The sequence below is a fragment of the Poecilia reticulata genome, linkage group LG6 (genome assembly GCF_000633615.1).
Source record: "Poecilia reticulata strain Guanapo linkage group LG6, Guppy_female_1.0+MT, whole genome shotgun sequence".
Taxonomy (NCBI): Eukaryota; Metazoa; Chordata; class Actinopteri; order Cyprinodontiformes; family Poeciliidae; genus Poecilia; species Poecilia reticulata.
The window spans coordinates 30,396,681-30,419,186 of NC_024336.1; the positions used below are offsets into that span (position 1 = coordinate 30,396,681).

A 22,506-nucleotide genomic window follows, 5' to 3' on the forward strand; every position below is an offset into this window, starting at 1 on the left:
GCAGACTGACACCATGGCGAAAGGCATCTTCATCAGTAAAACTCTTGCAATCGCAGGGATCGTTATAGGAGTGGCTGCCCTGTCCACCATCATCGCTCTGTCTGTCGTTTATGCTCAGGAAAAATCCAAAAACAACGAGGCATCACCAACTCAGGGAGGAGGAACCACTTCTAAACCCACTACTACACCTACAACACCTTCCCCTTCCAACGAACCATGGGACAAATATCGGCTGCCAAAAACCCTGGTGCCGAGCCACTACAGCGTGACTCTGTGGCCCCGACTGACACCAGATCCGAAGACTGGGCTGTACATCTTCACAGGTAAAGCTGGACGGTGGAAACCTTCAGTCTAGATCACAGTTAAGGTCTAAATCTGCCTTTCTTCAGCCACAAGGACTGAGCCCAGCATCAATTTTAAAAATCCAACCAAATCGTGTAGAACAACTAAAATGGACGCAGACTGAAAGTTTCAGAGACCTAAAAGCATCTTGAGTCAAAAGTGGAAGAAACATGTTCAACATCTGCAGCAATCTACTAATTTTCAATTAAATTACAAAACAAAACTGATTGAGTAACATTTATAATTTACCTCAACACAGTTTGGAATTTTACCAGATTTTTAAAAGTAATAATTACATTTAAATTTAAATACATATATATACATATATATATATATATACATATATATACATATATATATCTCAATGGAGAGTCATCTCAAAACTGATGCTCGCCTTTTTGAAAGTTTCTGAATTTTTCTAACAAACCTTTGGAGGTTTCGAACTCAGAAATGGTCAAAGATCGTCTGATAATCTGAGATCAGTTTAAAAACAATTTATTTGATATCAGTCCAGTCAAAACAATTGGAAAAAGTTCCCTGAATTTTCCACTTAAGTTCTGGAAAACTGAATGATCAGGACTAGTTTGATTACTGGGTCCAGGTGCATGTTTTAGTTCTGGTTTTAACTCAACACAGTGGGAAACATATGTGCAAATATCTGCAACAGAAAGATGTTTGGATGAGGTGCTAAATTTGTCTTCATTCAGTCAGAAGTTGAATTGAAACATTTCTGATGGTTTTCTTGTGTTTCAGGAGACTCATTTGTGGATTTCGAGTGCGTGGAGGAGACGGACCTCATTCTTATCCACTCTAACAAGCTGAACTACACGACGCAGTCAAATGGGCAGCTTGCGGCGCTCTCAGCCATCGGCGGTGGCAGCGCACCATCCATCACAAAGTCCTGGCTGAAGGAAGAGACTCAGTTCCTGGTTCTTCATCTGGACGGTAAACTGGTGAAAGGACAAACGTATCGCCTCGACACCACGTTCACTGGAGAGCTGGCCGACGATCTGGGAGGTTTCTACAGGAGCGAGTACATACAGGATGGAGTCAAGAAGTAAGAACCGTCCCTGTTTGTGTTCAATAAAATGTTGTCCTCCTCCACCCTGAGCTGAAATGCTGCTGTTAAATGTTCTGCACAACTATGTTGTTTTCTAATTATTAATTAGAATTATAAGCTTCTTATTCAATATTCAACTGAAAGCTGTGTTGATCCTTCAGAGGAGAACATTTTAGCCTAATTTTCACAGAACGAATTATTCACTATGAATCAGGGATCTACTAGTTTTACGGTGGTTATCTTTAATGTTTTCTCTGTCATCTTAAGGGACTTTTTTATCACTGCAATCCAGAGAACTTTGCCCCTCTGTTATGTAACAGGGTCTAATGGATGGATGTAGCCACGGCAACATGATCCATAAACAGCCATCTTTAAAACCTCTTGTTGGGAATTTGAGTGTTGCTCACAGCAAGAGAGGGAGGGAAAGAGGGAGGCATGGCTTTTTCGGTTGGTTGGTTGGTTGGATGTATGGTTGATTGGTTTAGTTGGTTGGATATATGGTTGGTTGGTTGGTTGGTTGGATGTATGGTTGATTGGTTNTATGGTTGGTTGGTTGGTTGGTTGGATGTATGGTTGATTGGTTGGTTTAGTTGGTTGGATATATTGTTGGTTGATTGGTTGGTTTAGTTGGTTGGATGGTTGGATATCTGATCTCTACTGCTCTGTTCCCTCCAGGGTCATTGCCACCACCCAGATGCAGGCGACCGATGCCAGGAAGTCGTTCCCCTGCTTCGATGAGCCGGCGCTGAAAGCTTATTTCAACATCACTCTGAATCACGCTAAGGATACTGTGGCTCTGTCCAACGGCGCTCAAATAGGTCTGTTTCATATCTCTGACTGCTGAACAACCTTAAACAAGGAACCTCTGGTTTGCTGTCCAGAACACTGTAGAACAAAACAAAAAAAAAATAGCGAATGATTGAAAGTCTGTTGGGTCTAGTTAAAATGTGGAAACAAGGAATTGCTTTTCAAAGTTGATGTTTCCTCTTCAATCATTATCATAAATAAAATGTAGATTTGGTTTTTGTTTTTATACAGACAACAAAGTCGTCACCATAGATGGTCAAGAGGTGCAGCAGACGGTCTTTGAGCGCACTGAGAAGATGTCCACCTATCTGCTGGCCTTCATCGTCAGTGACTTCGGCTTCATCGAAGACACCATTGGCGAGGTTCAGGTACTTCACCACTTCCAGTCTCTTTAACCTCATTGAATTTGTTTGGAGCTTTCATGTGAATCACTGTAACACTAACACTCACCGGGTTCGGATCTGACATCAGGTCTAAAATCTGTGGATTTATGGGTTAGAATTTGATTTTTGTTTCCGTTTCAGATCCGGATCTTTGCCCGGAAGCCCGCCATCGCTGCTGGCCAAGGAGCCTATGCCCTCAACATCACCGGACCCATCCTGAAGTTCTTTGAGGAGTATTACAACTCCACGTACCCACTGCCCAAATCTGGTCAGTCCAACTCTCTGACACCGGCTTTATGACACATCCATCCATTCATACATACATTTACACATCCATCTATCCATTTGGGTATCATCCATCCATCCATCTAGATATTCATCATCCATCTTCCATAAAACCTCCATCCATCCAGAACAATTTACCTAAATCGTTTAGGAAGGTGATGGCCACATTAACATATGTATTTGCCACAAATGGCCCCCGCCCCATACTTTGCCCACCACTGCTTTAATGAGACTTTACCAGGAGAGAAACGCTGTCATGCTGTGCTTTAGCCTCCTCCCTGACAGTGCTGCTTTGTTCTTCTGTCTCAGTGAGGGAATATTTGCTTTCAAAATGACATAAAAACATACATGAAATGAAGAATTAAATGTCTGAAACAGCTGAAAAACATTGCTGTATTCCTGCTGGTTTATGAGGCGTCACAAAGAGCATTATAACCTTGTTTTTCAGTCATCATCGGTTCTGAGGGTTTATAGTGTTTTTACAACCAACTCTCTGAATGATTTACCTTTATGGACGACTCAATGAAGACAGTGAAGCTGCTCTATCAGCCTTTCTGAGATTAATTTTTAAAAAATTATCTTCATCATCTGTTCTCACTGTTTCAGTGTCAGGCCGGAAGTCAGAGCAAAGCTGTTATTTGTTGGTTGGAATTTTTTTATGATGCGTTCTGTGAAGATATGATAACAGCATCAGGGTTGAGCAGATAAACTTTGATCTTTTGATTCACAGCCGTTCGTCCAGTAAATACGTTTTATGGCAGTCATCACATCTGAGAAGAACAACGCTTTATTGTCACCTGACAAGGCCGGATCTAAAAATAGGAACCGTTGTAGCTTCCACCTGAGCGATCCAGCTCACACAGAAACAGCTGTTTCTTCTTTCTGCTCTTTAAGGTTCAGTGAAGAATTTACGGAAGGCCAAAAGAGTCAAAATTAAATGAATAAACCAGTACATCATTAAATCATCAATTTAATGTACCAATAGATAAATACATTTCAATTTAAATGTTTAAATCATTTAACAGACAACTATTTTATGAAATATGTCAATATTATTAAAATGCAAAGACTTAAAAGCTCATTTAAATAATTAGCCCTGCTCATAAATGTGAGTTTGACAGATAAAATTATTTTATGTTGACGTTACAGGACCCATGAAATACTTAAATACCCATTTAATTAATGATATACATCAGCTGTTACCATAAAGATTATATCTTTAAAATGTAAACATATATTGCGACCTGTCCAGTGTGTACCACTTTTGTCAAAAAATGACAGAACAGAAATGTGGGGATTTGCAGGTTGTGTCCATTGGAAACTCGCCTGACTCTTTAAAATCTCCTCTGTCCTGCAGATCAAATCGCCATCCCTGATTTTAGCGCAGGAGCCATGGAGAACTGGGGTCTGATCACCTACAGAGAGACGGCGCTGCTGTATGACGAGGCCTTCTCCTCCAACTCCAACAAGGAGAGGATAGCCACCGTCATTGCTCATGAACTGGGCCACATGGTGAGCTAAGACCAATGCTAAGCTGCAGAGACATTCACATACTGTTATGAGTTATGAGGAAAATAAAATAAAAAATTAAATCTGGAGGCAAAATGCACCAAAGTTTCTCTTATTACAAACCAGACGGGATGCAAGTACAGCGCTACGGAGCCCCCTAGTGGACATGGAGGATTTATTTTCTTTGCACAAACTAAATGCGCAAAGAAAAATGGAAAAACAACTTCTATTATTTTTATAGTTACACAAATATTAGGTTAATCTATTCCTGTTGTTGGTTGTTTCCTCTGTTTCCTCTATTTGGGGAAATAGAAAACATCAAACTTGTTTACTATAAATTTAGTTTTTATCAAGTGAAGTTACTTTACATATTTTAAATAATATGGCACAAAAACACCAACAGTCATCAACAGCCATAACACCATAACGTTATAATATTTAACTTTTAACTTTAACACCATGTTATGACTTTATTCTCGTAATATAACTTCATTCTCATCAGTTTATTTGATTTTTTTCTCAATATGGCTCCATCGTACTTTGGTGAGGTAACGCAAAAGAAAAAATGTCTCCCATGTCCTCTAGGGGGCGCAGTAGGACCCAGACTGCTTAGTCATTATTTATTTTAGTTTTTATAGATATAATTTTCCCATCTTATCTTTGTTGTCCCTGCAGTGGTTTGGAAACCTGGTCACTCTGCGCTGGTGGAACGACTTGTGGCTGAACGAAGGCTTTGCATCATACGTGGAGTTCCTGGGAGCGGACAAAGCCGAACCCGACTGGAACATAGTATGAAATTAATATACCTTTGATGCTAATCATCATTCCAGATGTTCGATGGCGCTCTTAATGGAGTCACCTTCCTCTTGTTTCCTGCAGAAAGACCTGATAGTCCTCAATGATGTCCACAGAGTGTTTGCAGTTGACGCTCTGACGTCGTCTCATCCGCTGTCCTCCCTTGAAGACGACATCCAGAAACCAGCTCAGATCAGCGAGCTCTTCGATGCCATCTCATACAGCAAGGTCAGGGAGCACACGCAAGCATATGGGATGCCATTTGTAAAGTTACACAATAAAATGAACAGCTATACTTTTGGCTTATTTAGCCTTCCATAGAGAAAAAAGTGGCCATTCATTTTTCACATTTAGAAACGTCAGCATTCCAAACTAAATATTTAACTCACAAACAAAATATTTAGTAGTCCACCTCAGCTTATTAGCAAGCTAATGAGCTAAACATTTAGCTTGGATCTAAGTATGTAGTTATCAGCTAAATATTTAGCTCATAACTTAATATTTAGGTTTAGTGAAAGATGCTCACTTGTAGAAATTGTAAACAAAGATTGATAAAAATGCCTCGACTTTAATCCTCTTCTGCATGTCTAATATCCGAGCCGTGGTGTGTAATAAGATCTAAGTGAATATTGTTCTCATCTTCAGGGAGCCTCTGTAATCAGGATGCTGTCCGACTTCCTGACTGAACCGGTCTTCACCAAAGGAGTCCAGGTGACTTCCTGAAAAATATGATCAAACAGTTTTTGGATTTTCTGCTGTTAAAATATTTTTATTAAAACATGGAGATATAACGTCTCTCCCTGTCGTGCAGAGCTACCTGAGGGAGTTCGCCTTTGACAACACCGTCTACACAGACCTCTGGCAGCATCTGCAAGTGGTATGTCGTCTTCACGCACTTTGAACATTCAGATTATGTTTTTCTGAAGAAAACTCATCTGTCAGTTCTGGTTCACTCCCCAGACAAATTACAATAAAACCCAAGGGCTCCATTTCAAACTCTACTGGGATTATTAAACATTGACGCTCATGCTTTTTCAATTAGAAAAACAGCTGACGATCAATATCAGCAGATAACACATCTAATAGAATATTCAGTATCATAGAATATTGACAGAACTCTGATCCAGAACCGCACAGCATTCTGGGAGATGTAGGCAGAGGAAAGAGTTTAGCCTCTCAATCTCTCACAGCGAGCTAAGCTATGTGGGTGGAATCAACTAATTCACTCTTTGGTTGCCTAGCAACTTGTTCACTCTTTGGTTGCCTAGCAACAACTTGCTGAGTAACTTGCACAGCAGCAGTTTAAGGTTTCGCCGACGTGTCTCATAAATGCCTAAAAATAAACGTCAACAGCGTGGAGAGAAAGATGTGGATATAGGCGGAAACGTCAGGCAGTGTTTCAGATATTTAAAACAAAAAACAGAATCAATAATTATCTGTCTCGACTGATATGAAATGCTTGTGATGCGTTTTAACAGCCATATTGTCCAGTCGTGATGCATACCAAACTATTCTCGATTCAAATTTGAGACAATTAGTCCAGAATGAGTCCAAACTGGGTTATCAACAGAAAAACGATCCCAAATGCAGCAGAAATTGGCTGGAAGAGAAAAATCAAGATGTTGTAATGAGAGTTATTTCTGCAAAAGGTGGTTTTATAAGTGGTTCATTTAAATTTTCCCCTCATTGGGTGTGCAAAATACTTACACACAGACAAACTCACCACTTTAAGAAAGCAAAAAAAAAAAAAACCACATGTCTCTTCACCAACAGCATAAAATATGCTGTTGGTGAAGCATATTTCATGCTTCACCAACATAGATGGTTGGTGAAGCATAAAATATGCTTCATTTCAACATACAATGAAATGTTTTTTATTGTATGAAAAACATTTTTCATACAATTTGTCAAGAAAAAAAAATCCACATCTTAATTTCATTTGTGTCTCAGAATGTTTTCAAACTGAACTTAGTTAGTTTTATATTTTCTGGTGTTTATCAGGCTGTGAACGCCAGTGGAGACGAGCTTCCTACAAGTGTCAAGGAAATCATGAACACCTGGGTGCTGCAGATGGGCTTCCCTGTGGTCACCATAGATACCGCCTCCGGCAGCGTTTCCCAGAAGCACTTCCTCCTGGATCCAGACGCCGAAGTTACCACTCCATCTGAGTACAAGTATGTAAACAGCTCTCTGACATTTTTCCAAGAATGCCTGTGCTATCACAAACTGTTTTCCCACAAAATCATTTTACTGTCCATAAAGAGTGGGTCTAAAAGTACTAACAGTGGTTTCTGCTCCAGTTATGTGTGGAGCGTTCCAATCAGATGGATGAAGAAAGGAGGCAGCAAGAGCTTCACGTGGCTGACGGAAAAATCAGGTATAAAACTATCAAATGACCATGTGACTCAGTTATTTCTGTTCTCACAGAGCAGCCAGTTAGTAGCTGGTTTGTTTTTCTTTTTAATGGTTTTGGAATAGATAAAAGTTAAGACTTTAGATGTCAAATTACAACGGCGCATTTAAAGAGTAAATTTCCAAGAAAAAATGCTGAAATTTCTGAGATTTAAAGGTGGAAAAATTGTAAGAAAAAAAAAAAACAACTCAGAATTTTCTTGCAAAAATGTGAAAAGTTAAAAATTTGTGGGAAAATTTTCTCATAAATGTATTTCTTTTTTTTTCTTCTTACGTCTACAGTAACTATAGTAATTACACCAATTATAGATAAAAATGGGGGTAAATATCTTCAGCAGCCACACTTACTGTTTCTGCAAAATTAAAGATGGAAATTTTTTTTAAAAAGAAGCTTTTTTGAGATATGTATGGGTTTTTTATCTTCTAAAAAGCTCAGAAATGTTGCTATTAATTTTCAGGCTAACATTTTATGAAGTAATTTCAGCCTAATTAGAGCAGAGGTGATATAAAGGCTAAAGCATAGCATTCAGTGAACTCTAAAGTTATGTCATTTAATAAATAAAGAAAGAAAAGCCCTGAGCTAGTCTGACCCCCAAAAAGCAAATCTGTTCCTTCACTGAATTCTGACTCTTTAATGGCTAATCTGGCAACCCCAACAAAGCCCGTTACCTAGCAACCCCAGTAAAGCCCAGCCTGTCACCTAGCAACCCAAACGGAACTCAAGCATTCAAATTCAAAAATACTTTACTGATCCCAAAGGGAAGCTAAATGTTTTTGAAACTCTTATTAATTCAAATTCTTCAAAGAGTTAAATGTTTGGGCAGCAGATGTTACCACTGTACAATGTACACTGGTAAAGACAAGTGTTTTTCTGTATACATACATTTTTAACATCGATAAGAACATTAATGCTGTTTGCTGCTTCCATGTAGCTGTAAAAAATGCAGCACTGCACCAGATTTTATTTAAAGCCCAAGTAAACAAGCAGTTTTTGCTTTTTTTTCATCTGAACAGTCTTGGCTGCATCCAAATCTGGTTTTATCAGTTTGTTAAACTTGGTGTAGTACATCAGATTTTTAAAGAAAGAGTGACCCAGATGCTGTAGTCATTTCTGAGGTGACTGTACAGTTCTCTGGCAAGAAAAAGAGAGTGCAGCTGACCCCAAAAGACTTTCAACTTGATGATTTTGGCCCATGTGATAAAAAGCTTTGACATCGTCACTTTAAATTAAAGTTGCATATTTAACATTTGAAGTGGCAGAAAATTGCAGATATTCAGCAAACTGACAAGAATAAAACAATCAAATTGGCCGCTCTAATGTAAAAAATAATTTCTCCTGTAGCTACTAATAACGACATGAAGGTGACGGGTGATGACTGGGTGCTGGCCAACCTTGATGTGGTTGGATACTACAGAGTCAACTATGATGATGGCAACTGGGATAAACTGCTAACCACTCTGAGCAACAACCACGAGGTAGGAACATCTTCCTGGAGGCTTTTCCATCTGTGTGGTTCAACTGTACCTGACATGTTGCTGTTTGCATTTAAGGACATTCCAAAGATCAACAGAGCTCAGCTGGTGGACGATGCCTTCAACCTGGCCAGGTACGTCTGAAGCTAACAGACAGAAACAGGGATGAGGGTCGAGCCTGTGATGCCTTCAGGAATAATATGATAACAGTTTGTAGTGTTGTTAGAAACTGGTGAATTAGAGTCATAGTAGATAGAAAAAAAAGTAAATTCCTGTAAAAAACTGAAATTTTCAACTTTTCAAACTCAGAAGATTTCAAAAAGTAGAAAATGTTCAACTTTTGTAACTCAGAAATGTCTAGGTTTTATCAAGAAAATTTATGAGATTAATCTAAAAATTTTATTCATTTTATAGCATTTTTTTTCCTCAGAAAAGTATTTGTTTTTTCTAGTAAATTTCTAAGATTAATCTCAAAATTTCTGAGTTTTTCCAAGTAAAAATTTTGATTATTCGAAATCAGAACTGTCCTTGTTTTTTTAGTCAATTATGAAATAAATTTTAAAATGTGTTTTTTCAAGTAATTTGACTTTTCAAACTCAGAAATTTCTTCTTTTTATAGTTATTTTCTGAGATTAATCTCAAATATTTGAGCTTTTATTAGGAAATTTACTGTTTTTTTTCTATCTATAACGACAATAATTCAAATTTTATTAAAATTTTGAATTTGAAAACATTGTCGCAGAGACGTACAGCTTTGAGATTGTTAAAATACAGATTTAGAAACAAATATTTCCTAAATTGACCTTTTTTGTCATCTGGGTGAGTATATATGATAATAAATCCTACTGCCTGTTGTCCCCCAAAGAGCTAAGATCATCCCGACAGTTCGGGCGCTAAAAACCACCCTGTACCTGAAGAACGAGAGGGACTATATGGCGTGGAAGTCTGCTCTGGACAACCTGGACTTCTTCCTCCTGATGTTCGATCGCAGCGAGGTGTACGGAATCATGCAGGTGCTCGTCTTTCCTACGTTAATCTATGAACGCTTCTTTACGTTTCCCAACCTTTGTTTAATATTTTATTGCCTCCTGAACTGTGGATTTCATGTTTGCAGGAATATCTGAGGAATCAGGTCACCCCTCTGTTCCAGTACTACAAAGAGATAACAAGTAACTGGACCAAAGTACCACATGGTCACACGGACCAGTGAGTACAGAATAATATAACATTGATGAAGAAGTACTAGTTCCATTGGCAGATAGATTAACTTACATTTTCCCCTGCTATAAGTTATAAGCCTCTATTACTTGCTGAAAAGTTACTTTTAAGTTAGTCGTACTTCAAATGTACTAAGATATTGTTTTTCCAGTGAATTTATGCACACATTTGTTTAACCACACCGTCTGGACTGACCAACTTTTAGGACAACTCAGGGAAGATCTGTGGATAAATTTAGATGTCCAAAAAGTGGAACAGTCTTTTATTGCATTTTCTTAACAGTTGCAGATTCTGAGAAGAGTCCAAAAAAAATTCAAACACTGGGAAGGTTAATGCGGTATTTCTCAAATAGTGGGGTACGTCTTGCATCAAGACAGTTTTCATTAATAAAATAGGAAAATTATGCTTCCACTTGGATCTTTCCTGCTTCTGAAAACAGCTAAAGCCCTTAAAGAAACACCCAGAAGGTTTTTGGCAATGTTTTTTGGTGTGTGTTTCAAAAGGCTTTAGAATTTAATGTTACAAATCAGCAGGCACTGTCCGTTACCTAGCAACCCCAGCAACTCCCAACCCGTCACCTAGCAACCCCAGCTACTCCCAACCCGTCACCTAGCAACCACAGCAAAGCATTGTGTTGTGGGGGCGAGGCCATACAAAAGTTCATTCTGAAAGCAGCTCAAAATATTATCCAAGAATAATTTTGCGCAAAAAATTTAATTAACATGTTTTTTTATTGTCCATAGACCCAACTTAACCTGTTCAAGAAGGCATAATAGATCACCTTTAAGGTTTTTTTTGTCATGGGTTTACCACAAAACAAGCATTGTCTTATATGACAGTCTGTAACTTTTTAAGTTGTGTTCAGGAACCAGTAAATAAAACATGGTTTTCTGATTGTCACCACCAACTGGTTTGTCCTCAGTTTAAACTCCAAGTCTACTGTAATCTTCCTGCAGGTATAATCAGGTGAACGCCATCAGCCTGGCCTGTAAGACCGGTCTGGAGGAATGTCAGGATCTGGTCCAGTCGTGGTTCAAAGAGTGGATGGAAACAGACAAAAACCCGTGAGTGGCAGAACATTAAGTCAGACCTCATAAAGGCCGTCCTTTAAGGCTGCTTCATCATCATGGTGACGTCTCTCTCCAGAATCCACCCCAACCTGCGATCCACTGTGTACTGTAATGCCATCGCAGCAGGGGGCGCTGAAGAGTGGGAATTTGCCTGGAATAAGTTTAAGGCCGCCACCATCCCTATTGAAGCTGATAAACTGCGTTCAGCGATGGCTTGCGCCACAAAACCGTGGCTGCTCAACAGGTTGGTTCAAATGATGCTAATGAAGGAGATATTAGATCAGGAATGATGAAACATCTCACGTAGACATGTTGTTGTGGGCCCAATAAAAATCTGATCAGGGCCCCAAAAAGTCTTGGGCCAGCCATGGTCTGGAAGGTTGATTCAACAATAACAGATTTTCAAAAGAAGTATTTTACAGTCTGTTCTCTGTCTAACTCTGGTTTTGTTCCTCAGGTATCTGGAGTACACTCTGGATCCACAACAGATCCGGAAGCAGGACGCCACCTCCACCATCGTCTACGTCGCCCAGAACGTGGTCGGTCAGTCTCTGGCGTGGGACTTCATCAGGGCTAACTGGAATTACATCTTCACTCAGTGAGTGGGACACTGAAGCCGTGTGAAAGTCACATGCAGACATGACCTGTTGGGCAACATCTGTCAACTTAAAAACCATAAACTCTGCCTTTATGAAGGGAGATGAGCGTTTTTATGAGGCTGTTTACCATCAATGAAAGGTTTTATTGATCAAGACGGGTCCTCAGCTGATCTTTGATCCTCATAAAACCATCTGTAATTAAGTTTGGTATTTTCTTTAGACTCATTTTATTTGTACAACTACATCATAAAAGCTTGAGCTTCAATGGCAGAGTGAAATTACAGAGATTTATTGCGTGATGCGGCCGTCAGATTTATCGACTAATGTATGCAAGAGGAGTATTAGATTAGCTGATGTTGGAGGTATATGAAAGAGGTTTGAATATTTTTTCTTACAGATTTTTGCTTTGTTTTTTTTTGTACCTCTGATATCTGGTGATGTTTCTTCTCGTAGGTACGGAGGTGGATCCTTCTCCTTCGCCAACCTCATCAATGGAGTCACAAAACGCTTCTCCACAGAGTTTGAGCTTCAGCAGGTTAGAGAACATTTTAAAATGATTAACATTTTTGCGGACACATTGTAATTTGTATTCTCGGCTGATTGACGAGGTGTTTTAATCCGTTGTGAAAGAGTATTAGCTGTTTGTGCAAAATCTCAAGGATATCTGAGGATATTGATCATGTGTTCTTTGTCTCAGAGATAAAGAACCTTACCTCGAATGATGAAAGGATTCAGGTGTTGCACAGTGATGAAAGCTAAGATATAAAGAAGACATATTGTGCTAAATTTACATCTTGCACATTTTTGTACTTCCGTTTAGGTTTCTACTGCTTCGAAAATCAATCAAACCGCTAAAAAAAAAAAATAAAAATAAATCCCAGCCAGTTTTTGACAATAAATTTATGTTTTTTGGTGTCTGGAAAATGAGCCGTTTAAGGAAACCTTTCTAGTTTAACGACAAAAATTAGCAGGCACTGCCTCTCATCTGATGACCCCATCGAAGCCCAGCCCGTTACCTAGCAACCCCAACAGAGTTCTGCCCGTCACCTAGCAACCCAAGTAGATCTTCAAGATGTTTTACTGCTTTAAATTCTAAAGCTCTAATTTACTTGCATGTTTTGTGAACATTCAGCTGAATAACGTTCAACATCGGTGTCAGAGTTTTAGTTATCGTTTGTTAATAATTCCTCAAATAGCTAAACGTTTATATTCATGCTCTTTTTTTTTAAGTTGTTGGATTGATTGCGCAGCAGTTAACATGAAACATAAATGCAATATCTAAGGGTATTGTGGGACATGTAAATTATAATATCAAATCAAATTGGTACTTGAAAGCTGAAGGTTTTCAGGGGCAGATATGATTTGAATTGAAGTTCGCAGTTTAGCGTTAGCTTTTGTTTGTGTTAGCAAACCTAATGTTTATTATTAGTGCTTTAGGGTTAGCATAACTAACTTTTTAATTAGCTGGTTAAGATTGCCTGCTTTCAGAAAAGCTGAACTTTTACTTGGAGAGTTTGTGAACTCAAGAAATTTGACTTCAGTTCCACTTGAAGACAAATACATATAGAAGGTTTTTACAAAAGTAGAAGACACTCAGATGTAGATTTAGGCTCTCCAGTTACAAGAAATACAAACAAGAGAACATTTACCCTGTTAAAGGTTGTAAAGTCAGAAAATTCAAGCCTGTTTTGCTAAAAGCAAACTGAATGTCCATATGTGGTCTGTTAAATAACTTAAAATGCCGTTTATACGCCATAAATGGAGCAGACCTAACCAATTATGTTCCGTTTTGTTTCAGCTGAAGCAGTTCAAAGAGGATTATGCCGATGTGGGTTTCGGGTCCGGGACTCTGGCAGTGGACCAGTCCATCGAGAGAACACAAGCCAACATGAAATGGATCGCCGAGAACAAAGAAAGCATTCTGGAATGGTTCAAGAATCCAGTTTAGATCATGACAAACATGAAATCTTACTCCTATTTATTTAATTAGAAATGCCTTCTTCATGAAAATAACCCCTTTTTTCAAGAAGTTCATACTTTCTTACGGTCCAATGATTATTTTTACGTCTTGAAGTAGCATTTAGGTGGTACTCAGCTATAACTTCACCACTAAAGTTGTTCAACTTGTTTCACATTGAGAGAAAAAAAACATATTTTATTTCAAGAAAACTGAGAAGTGCCCAGATAAATATAAAACTAAACAAATGTGACACCTACATGTGAATATGAGATTAAAGTTGTTTTTTTCTTCAGATCTTTCTAAATGTTTTAAAACAATTAAAGGAATAAACTTTTAATGAAGTGGGATATTATAAAAAGCAGATTTTGTATTTATTGGGTTTGTTTTGGTAATGAAAGCTGTCTTCAAACATCACATCAGCCTGAACCAGTTGTCTTTTACCTGTTGTTGACGATACGGAGACGGGGAATAAACCTTAATGTATTTTACGATATCTTGTGTCTAAATTAATACATTTATGCACTGAGTTTATGTGTTTACTGTCCTTTGCTCTAAGTTTATGTAAGATGGTCCTAATTGGATTCCATGTACTTTATCATGAAGAAGTTTTTGTAAATTCTTTTGGACATTTCATGAGTCCACAGATAATTAAATTGTTTGTACAGAAATCAAACTGGGTGTGTAACCCGCCCCCCGTCTCCCAGCATGTTTTATGAGCTGAACCAAAAATACTCCCTTTTCAGGTCTTTACAAAAGAAACTAACAATTTTTATTAAAAATGTTGAAAGTGAGCATATTTAAACATCTTAAAGCAACAATTTGAACTCTGTTTTGAAAAAAAGCCAATAAAATATTTAATTAAATCGCTGTTTGTCTTGTTTGTTTCTGCAACACATGTACTATTATCCACTGTGGCTTTTATAAAACAAGTAAAAAGTCATTTTAATGAAAACAGTAAGAAAAGGTGGTTTTAACAGGTCTTCTGCATTTGCATTGAATACTTCAATACTAATTCCCACCAGTGAGAATCTGTAAAGTTTTATATTTTGAAGTGGGCTTCAAATCTTTCACCATGTTCCATACTTTTGCAAAAAGCTCAATGTGTTTCTTTATTGTATAAAATAAAGAGTTTTCTTTTCCTTTGTAGATGAATCACTTTCTACGATCTAAAAATAGAAAAATATTAATTTTTCTGGCTTACAAACTAAACAGTTAGTTTGGTATCCGTGTATCTGTAAGATCTCTGAATCCACAAACAGCTTCATGAACACACTGATCTCTGTGTAATATTTTTCTACTTTATGGACCCAGTGGCTATCTTTATCTTAAAAATAGATTTTTTACTATCTTCCCAGATAAGTTGGTCAAAAGAAGTGGAAAAGAATAACACAGCATTTTAAATACGAGATGTTGAAAGAAATAAAAATGCATTTAAAAGTGCATTTTGATTAAAATTCATAATAAACATAATAAAACAAATTCACACCAATATAAATAATCTGGGCAAACTTAATTTAATTTGCATCAACACGCCCAAAGTTCTGCAACACAACAAATGAGGAATCAGAAATGAATGTCCAGGCAGGTCTGTGTTGTGGTTATTTTCTGAAATGTTCGACCATTTAACTCCCACAAATAGACAATAAAATCCCTGCGTCACACGTGTGTGTGAACGCCTGGCAGAAATGCAGAGTTTTACGACTGGAGGGAGATCATATACTAACTTTCTGAGTAGTTTATCAGTGATTATCAGCATAGATAGTTCCCACCAACGCTACCCTGACCTAATATATAATCCATTCATTCCTCAAGGGTGACAGCTCCTTATGGAGGAGCAGAGGGGGAGCTTAACTGCTGACAGACACTTCTGTTTTTCATTCCTGCATGAACCAGACTAACCAGACAAGAGCAGGTTTGTTCAGCCGTCTGCAGCAAAGCAGTGATTGAGCTTGAAGCTGTGCTGTAATCTGGATTAGCAGATCGGAGTACCATGGGGAAAAGATGCAAAGTCAGCTGGCTGCGTGTTCTCTGCGTCGTCTTGGCCGTGGTTTCTGTGGCAACCCTCGTCACGTTGTGGACTATCGCCATCACAGGAAGGGAAAGAGATGACGTCACAGCGGCTTGGGACAGGTACGACATGACAGACACTCACACCACAGGATGTTTTGACGAAAGACGCAGAGGTGCTGGAGATCAAGATTCACACCACAAAGCAGCATGAGAGTTTCTCTTCTTTCAAGGAAACTTCAGCTGGGCATCAAAAAACATGTCAGCTGACTCGTATTTGATTTTGTGCAGATTCAGAAAAATGCATCTGAATTACAATAATAAAAAGGAGAATGCTTCCTTTTTGCACAAATCAGATTTATAACAGAAATACATCCAGGAAGCAGAGCTGAAGGTCTGAGAATTGCACTGCAAAGGAAGTCATTCAAAAATCTGGAGTTTTACCAACAAAAACAAAATTAAAACTTTAATCTAATCTGCACTTAGGTTGCAACTCTACCATCACACTAAATATCGTTTTGCTTCATTTTTTATGCCTCTCTCTTCAGGGATCGTCTTCCTGGAGATTTAGTCCCTGAGTTTTACAACATCACTCTGAGGCCTCGACTCAAACCCAACCCAAACTCTAACCTCTACATTTTCACTGGTGAGTAAAAGTTGCAATGTGAGCCGAATCCCAGGCGTGGGTGGGGGGCTCTGAATGCCGGCTCCTGGAGTCATAATCTGGCTCTAGGAGCATGAAATGCCTCAGACGTCTGCCAGGTACCAGGCTAGCTTGGGTCAATTATCTATTTTGCTATCATGCCATCAAGCATAAGGCCATATCCGTCAGACACTTGGGTAAAGAAAGAGGGAGAATGGTCACCTGATCACCACCTGGTGATGAGTTAAAGTAGATGGAGTAAGTCCTGACCAGCGATGTAGGTCGAAAGGAGAAACCTCAGACAGGCAGGTCCTGACACTTAATATCCTAGCTTTATGTAAGTATGTGCTGCTGAAAGAAGTCACACGTTTAAAACAAGATTGTTTTCACTTACTCACAGTCCATCTTAACCCGTGTGCGTGCGAGGACTGAGGCAACTGATACAGTGATATGGGTGTGGGGTCAGCTGGACCCCATTTGTAGGGTTAAATAACCTAGAGTGTAGATAGCCTTATCAGAGCTGCAGTTAGACATTTCCATAATCCTACAGTCATGCACCAACTAATTGACAAATTGTCCCTTGATTAGATTCAACAGGTGATCAGCAGATCAAATACAAAAAATGTTTGGATGTTGTCTTATCTATTGTGTTGGTAAGTTCAGTTTAAACGTTGTTGGCCTTGCATGTCTCCATTTTTTCAGGTTGGTCCACCGTTCAGTTTGAATGTCTGGAAGCAACAGATCTGATTCTGATTCACTCCAACAAGCTGAACTATACAAAGATGGAAGATGAACATTTCGTCACGCTAACCTCTAAAGGTATAGAAAACTTTCATAAAAAACATGTTTCTCTCAATGAGCTCAATTCAGTTTATCCATAACAGGCTGATTTACTACGATAAATGTCATCTCAAGGCACTTTAAAAGAAAAACAATCAAATAGCGAAATCCCAATACAAGCGTGTGCACCATCCACGAAGGCTGGGGCTTTCAATTCCCAAACACTTCCTGTCTGAATTCTGCAAAATAAAAGCCACTACTGCTACAAAATCTAAATACTGGAAATTAAAAAAAATCATTAGTTTTGTTGTAATGGCTGGGTTTCAATCTGATTGAAATGCTGTTGTAGGAACTTCAGTGCAAAGCTCAAACAAATGTCTGGTGACACATTGGATCAAATTTCTCACATAGACATTTAAGATGACAAACCCCTTTACACAATGTCTGCTAACGTCAACCTTAGAAAGTAAAGTGGAACAAAGTACCTCTAAATTAATGTCAGAGACCAATAAAGTTAGACAGAAAAAACTACTGATGTTCTTCCAGTTATCGGCTAATTACTTTAAAGATATTTCACAGCTTTTTTTTCACCCTAAATGTCTTTTCCAGAAGGTGCATCTGTCCCCAAAATCAAGTCAACTTGGTTTCAGCCTCAAAAGCAGTACCTGGTCATCCAGTTGAGGAGTAAATTAACTCCAAGACATAAGTACCAGCTGTTTACCCAGTTCACAGGAGAGCTTGCTGATGATCTGGCTGGATTTTACCGAAGCGAATATAAAGAAGATGGAGTCACAAAGTAAGTTTTTCTACCCTGTTCTAGTATCTTTGTTAGACTTTTTAAACAGTTGAAACTCTTCACAGGATTGTTGCAACCTCCCAGATGCATCCCACTAATGCCAGAAAAACGTTTCCTTGTTTTGATGAGCCGGCCATGAAAGCAGTTTTCCACATGACCCTCATCCACCCAACAGGAACCATTGCCCTGTCCAACGGCATGGAAATGGGTAAGGAAGACTATAACTGCACAAACTTGCAGCTTTAGACCTAAAATGGCTCTCAAAGGACAAAAATATTGTCATGGGTTTGACTAGAAAGAGTACATCTGTCCATTGGTTTACAAAAGCCCGTCTGGAGCAAACCAAGTATAAAGCTATATTTAAGCAATTTCTAAATCTTAAATGTCCTTCTTTAAGTAACTTTCTGTCTTTATAAGCTAGATGTAGCTCAGAAACCCACGCCAGAAAATCCCAAAAAGGAGAAAATGTGATAATCAGGAACTTGAGAGCAAAAATTAATATTCGATTCAGGACCAATCCATAAAAAACTAGAAAGCATCTGCCCTTCCTTTTTATTGACCCTTGAGAATTTATTTATTGTTGCTAGTCAGTCAGCTTTTACAACAATAAATTAAGTACTTTACTAAATCACAGAGTGAAAAAACCCTGTTTATTTTAGACAACAAGTGCAACCTGCTGAGTTCTGCATCTGCTGCAAGATGTCCGACCAGTTGAAACAACGGAGAGTTTTCAGGAAGAATCCACCTCAGACCAACTCAGTTGGCTCATCTTGACGATGCAGATCTATCTGGAGCAGATCCCAATGTCAACCCTCCCATCCTATTGAAGAATCTCTTATGTCTCTAGTAACTAAGACCATATGTGAGGGTTGCAATATAGATCAACTAGTCCAAGAAGTTGTAGCTTAGCTTCTCGATCATCAAAGCAGTATCCCAATTACTGTAGATCTGTCGAAACAAGCATATCCATCTCCTGCTACATCACTCTCCTAAGGCCCATGGTTGTGGAGAGTTTGGTCTAAAGCTTTGATTGTTGAGGCTCAGTGGGGCTCAGCCCATAAAAGCAACAAGAAGTCCCCTCTAGATGGGACCATCAATCTATCACGAATATTCAAATCTGAATTTTCTGTTTAGTATTATGATTGTAATGATGCAGTTGGATATATGCTCCGGTTTGTGCAAACTACTACAAAACATCTTTTCTTTTATATTTAATTGCAACATCATTACAATGTATGCACCCACTTTTAAACTTTAACTGCTTGCACTGTTTAGATCACGCAACCATCACCGCTGACGGAGAAACGTGGCTGCAGACAAAGTTTGAAGCCACCAAAAAGATGTCCACCTACCTGCTGGCCATCATCGTGTCCGACTACGCTTACCTGAACACAACCCAAGGAAACATTCAGGTTTGACATCCTATTCTGTCATCTCATATAGTCCTATCTTTAGGAGAATCAGGGAATCAAATGAATCATTGGTTTCACGCTGCTTGGTTTAGCTTTACCAGTCTTCATTCTGTTATGTTTGCAGTTTTTCCTGATCGTTCACTGAAAATTTGCTTTTGTGTCTTCAGATTCGAATCTGGGCTCGCAAAAAGGCCATCGAGGAGGGACAGGGGGACTACGCTCTCAACGTAACTGGACCCATACTGGACTTTTTCCAGTCCTACTATAACATCTCGTATCCCCTGAGAAAGTCAGGTGAGTGTTCTTCACGGTGAAGCTCAGAAAACTCATGCCTTAAACACAGACAAATCCCAAAGGTTGTCCTGAATCCTTCAACTCTGATTCACAGACCAAATCGCTCTGCCAGACTTTTATTTTGGGGCGATGGAAAACTGGGGACTGGTCACATATAGAGAAACCAACCTCCTCTATGATCCCGTGACCTCTTCTATCAGCAATAAAGAAACCACAGTCACCATCATTGCTCATGAACTGGCACACATGGTAACGTTTTTCCATTTTAAACTGAAAACTTCATGGATTAGTGGGCCAACAAACTTTCCCCTGGTGTGCTGCAGTGGTTTGGTAACCTGGTGACACTGCGTTGGTGGAATGAGGTTTGGCTGAATGAAGGCTTTGCTTCATACGTATCCTACCTGGGAGCCGACTATGCAGAACCGGACTGGAATGTGGTAAGGAGCCAGCAAGGGGTTCAGGACATGCAGTGATGTGAAAATATTTTTCAATTTTTGTCTTGAAGGTAGATAATGACAGTATAAGTGAATACAAAGATATGTTTTCAAATGATTTAATTCACTAAGGGGAAAAAATAACTATCCAAACCTCCTTAACAGAAGACCAGAAACCAAAGTAAGTGCCTGAATATCACCTGAGCTGTAAAATTAATTTAAACAGAACCTTTCTGGCAGCTAAACTGTCTGAAAAAGCAACACATTACCTAAAACAAAATCCAAAAATGGTAGAAAAACTAAGTAATTGGCAACTATTATTGGAGAAGGTGGCATAAAACCATTTCTAAGGCTTTGATACCACTTTGGTTCATACTAGTGAACCAAAGTGAGAGTCACAAACCACAATTGGAGAAAACTGGAGAAAACATAAAGCACTACTGAACTTTCCCAGGAGACACAAAATCAGTCTAAAGACACTGATAATTAAACCAGAAAGTCACAAAATCACTCAGAATAATGTCTAAAGCTTGCCTCAATTAAGGTCAGAGTTCTAGAGTTAGCAATAAGAATGAGAGGCTGCACGGGAGAGTTAGGCCACAACCAGCAGAAGAACACAAAGGCCCAAATCACATTTACAAAAACATTTGGGGAAAATACTTTTAAGACTGAAGAGATAAAAGTGAACCTTTTTGGAAGGTGTGGGCCATCTGATCTAGAACTAACACAGCATTTCAGAAACGGACCAATCAAAAACACTGATGGGTTCTGGGCTGTTTTGCTTCCTAAAGGCCTGGACGACTTTCTATAACTGAATCATTAATTCTGCTCTCCACCAGAAAATCCTGCAGAACATCCAGCCATTGGTGCTGGAACTTTCACCAGATCACACCTTGGTTCTGTAGCAGAATAATGATCCAAAGTACAGTAACAATGTTGCCTCTGAATGATTAAAAAAAAGAGGTTTTAGAGTGGTCTAGTTAAAGTCTGGACTTAAATCCAATACAGATAGTGTATTATGACAATAACCACACAATTTATACTCATAAGCATTCTAATTGGCTGAAGAAAACCATTTCTGCCAAGCAGAAAGGTCCAAATTCCTCTGGCGATGTTGATGTCAGTTGTTGTTGCTAAGGTAGGCATTTCTATTTATTATATTTTGAAGGCAATTTCTTTTTCACATTGATCCAGGTTGTTTTCCCTTAATTAATAAAATTCTAATTTGAAAACTGCTCTTTGCATTTACTCCGGTTATCTCTATCCAACTGCTACATTAAGTGACTTTATGTCCATCCATTTGATTCAGAAAGACTTGATCGTATTGGACGACGTGCAGAAAGTCTTTGCAGTCGACGCCTTGGTATCTTCTCATCCTTTGACTTCTAAGGAAGACAGTATCAACCTGCCAGGACAGATCATGGAGCAGTTTGACACCATCTCCTACAGCAAGGTACAGCCAAGCTATCCAGCAAACGGTAACATGGCAGTTTGAGTCCGCTCTAACACAATTAACTCCTTAACTAGTTAATTAAACCTTACAAGCTAAAAACCCTAACCTGTAAAATTTAGACATTTTTCTTGACTTTTTCCTGACAGTCAAAGTTCATTTGATTAGCACATTTCACCAACACTGCAGTTTTTAGTGCTTTACAATGTGCAAATATTTAAAAAAAAAATCCTAAACACATCATGTGTCAACAGTTGTGAAAACTAAAAACAGACATTTAGCATTTTGTCAAGTGCGACTGTTAAAATCATCAATACATTTCAAATACGTTGGTCAACATTTCATTTATGTTTCAAAACCAACTCTGACCAGGTGGGGCTTGAGTCTTGATTTAAAGGAAATCAGTGTTTCAGCTGTTTTGCAGTTTTCTGGAAGTTTGTTCTGGATTTGAGGTACATAAACTGAATGCTGCTTCTCTGCGTTTGGTTCTGGTTCTTTAAATTCAGCGGGTCTAAAAAGGCATTTAGTTTCTTGGTTTATAATCTTTATTCTTTTTAGTTAAAATCCACCCCTTTTTATTTTTCAGGATGCAACATATTCCTAAAAACATGTTTAATTGAGGTGTTTTTTATGTTTAGGTTCCCTCTCCCTACACTTAACGCCATTCTGACATAAGGCCACTAAGAGTTCCAGTAATGTGATTTTGAACCATCTGCATTCCTGGTCCCAAAAGTCAAAAACTCTACTACCATTCAGTCCGTTTGCATCTTAAATTTC

The 22,506-nt window shown here is 38.6% G+C and overlaps 2 protein-coding genes across 2 annotated transcripts in view; both read left to right on the forward strand.

The window, feature by feature from the left end:
* On the forward strand, positions 1-14,777 carry anpepb.1 (alanyl (membrane) aminopeptidase b, tandem duplicate 1). The gene is made up of 21 exons (XM_008412585.2): positions 1-323; positions 1,096-1,399; positions 2,078-2,220; positions 2,441-2,577; positions 2,734-2,860; positions 4,235-4,389; positions 5,062-5,175; positions 5,266-5,409; positions 5,827-5,892; positions 5,993-6,058; positions 7,183-7,355; positions 7,482-7,558; positions 8,936-9,069; positions 9,145-9,200; positions 9,932-10,079; positions 10,181-10,272; positions 11,241-11,348; positions 11,431-11,598; positions 11,812-11,952; positions 12,407-12,488; positions 13,752-14,777. The coding sequence occupies exons 1-21, from the start codon at positions 14-16 to the stop codon at positions 13,899-13,901; spliced, it is 2,895 nt and encodes a 964-aa protein (XP_008410807.1). The 5' UTR covers positions 1-13; the 3' UTR covers positions 13,902-14,777.
* A 983-nt stretch (positions 14,778-15,760) lies between these two features.
* LOC103466769 (aminopeptidase N-like) overlaps positions 15,761-22,506 on the forward strand; it is a 16,124-nt gene continuing 9,378 nt past the window's right edge. Inside the window, exons 1-10 of the mRNA XM_008412586.2 lie at positions 15,761-16,043; positions 16,469-16,566; positions 17,266-17,382; positions 17,953-18,139; positions 18,205-18,347; positions 19,415-19,551; positions 19,719-19,845; positions 19,940-20,094; positions 20,169-20,282; positions 21,589-21,732. Of these exons, the coding sequence (XP_008410808.1) occupies positions 15,904-16,043; positions 16,469-16,566; positions 17,266-17,382; positions 17,953-18,139; positions 18,205-18,347; positions 19,415-19,551; positions 19,719-19,845; positions 19,940-20,094; positions 20,169-20,282; positions 21,589-21,732 (1,362 nt within the window). The 5' untranslated portion in view covers positions 15,761-15,903. The remainder of the gene's footprint in view (positions 16,044-16,468; positions 16,567-17,265; positions 17,383-17,952; positions 18,140-18,204; positions 18,348-19,414; positions 19,552-19,718; positions 19,846-19,939; positions 20,095-20,168; positions 20,283-21,588; positions 21,733-22,506) is intronic.

Excerpts from the sequence above, each read along its gene's own strand:
- anpepb.1 (XM_008412585.2), top strand. The coding sequence starts at position 14 with ATGGCGAAAGGCATCTTCATCAGTAAAACTCTTGCAATCGCAGGGATC. Across the intron at positions 7,559-8,935 it reads GTGGCTGACGGAAAAATCAG|CTACTAATAACGACATGAAG; the intron begins GTATAAAACTAT and ends TTTCTCCTGTAG. Across the intron at positions 9,201-9,931 it reads GATGCCTTCAACCTGGCCAG|AGCTAAGATCATCCCGACAG; the intron begins GTACGTCTGAAG and ends TGTCCCCCAAAG.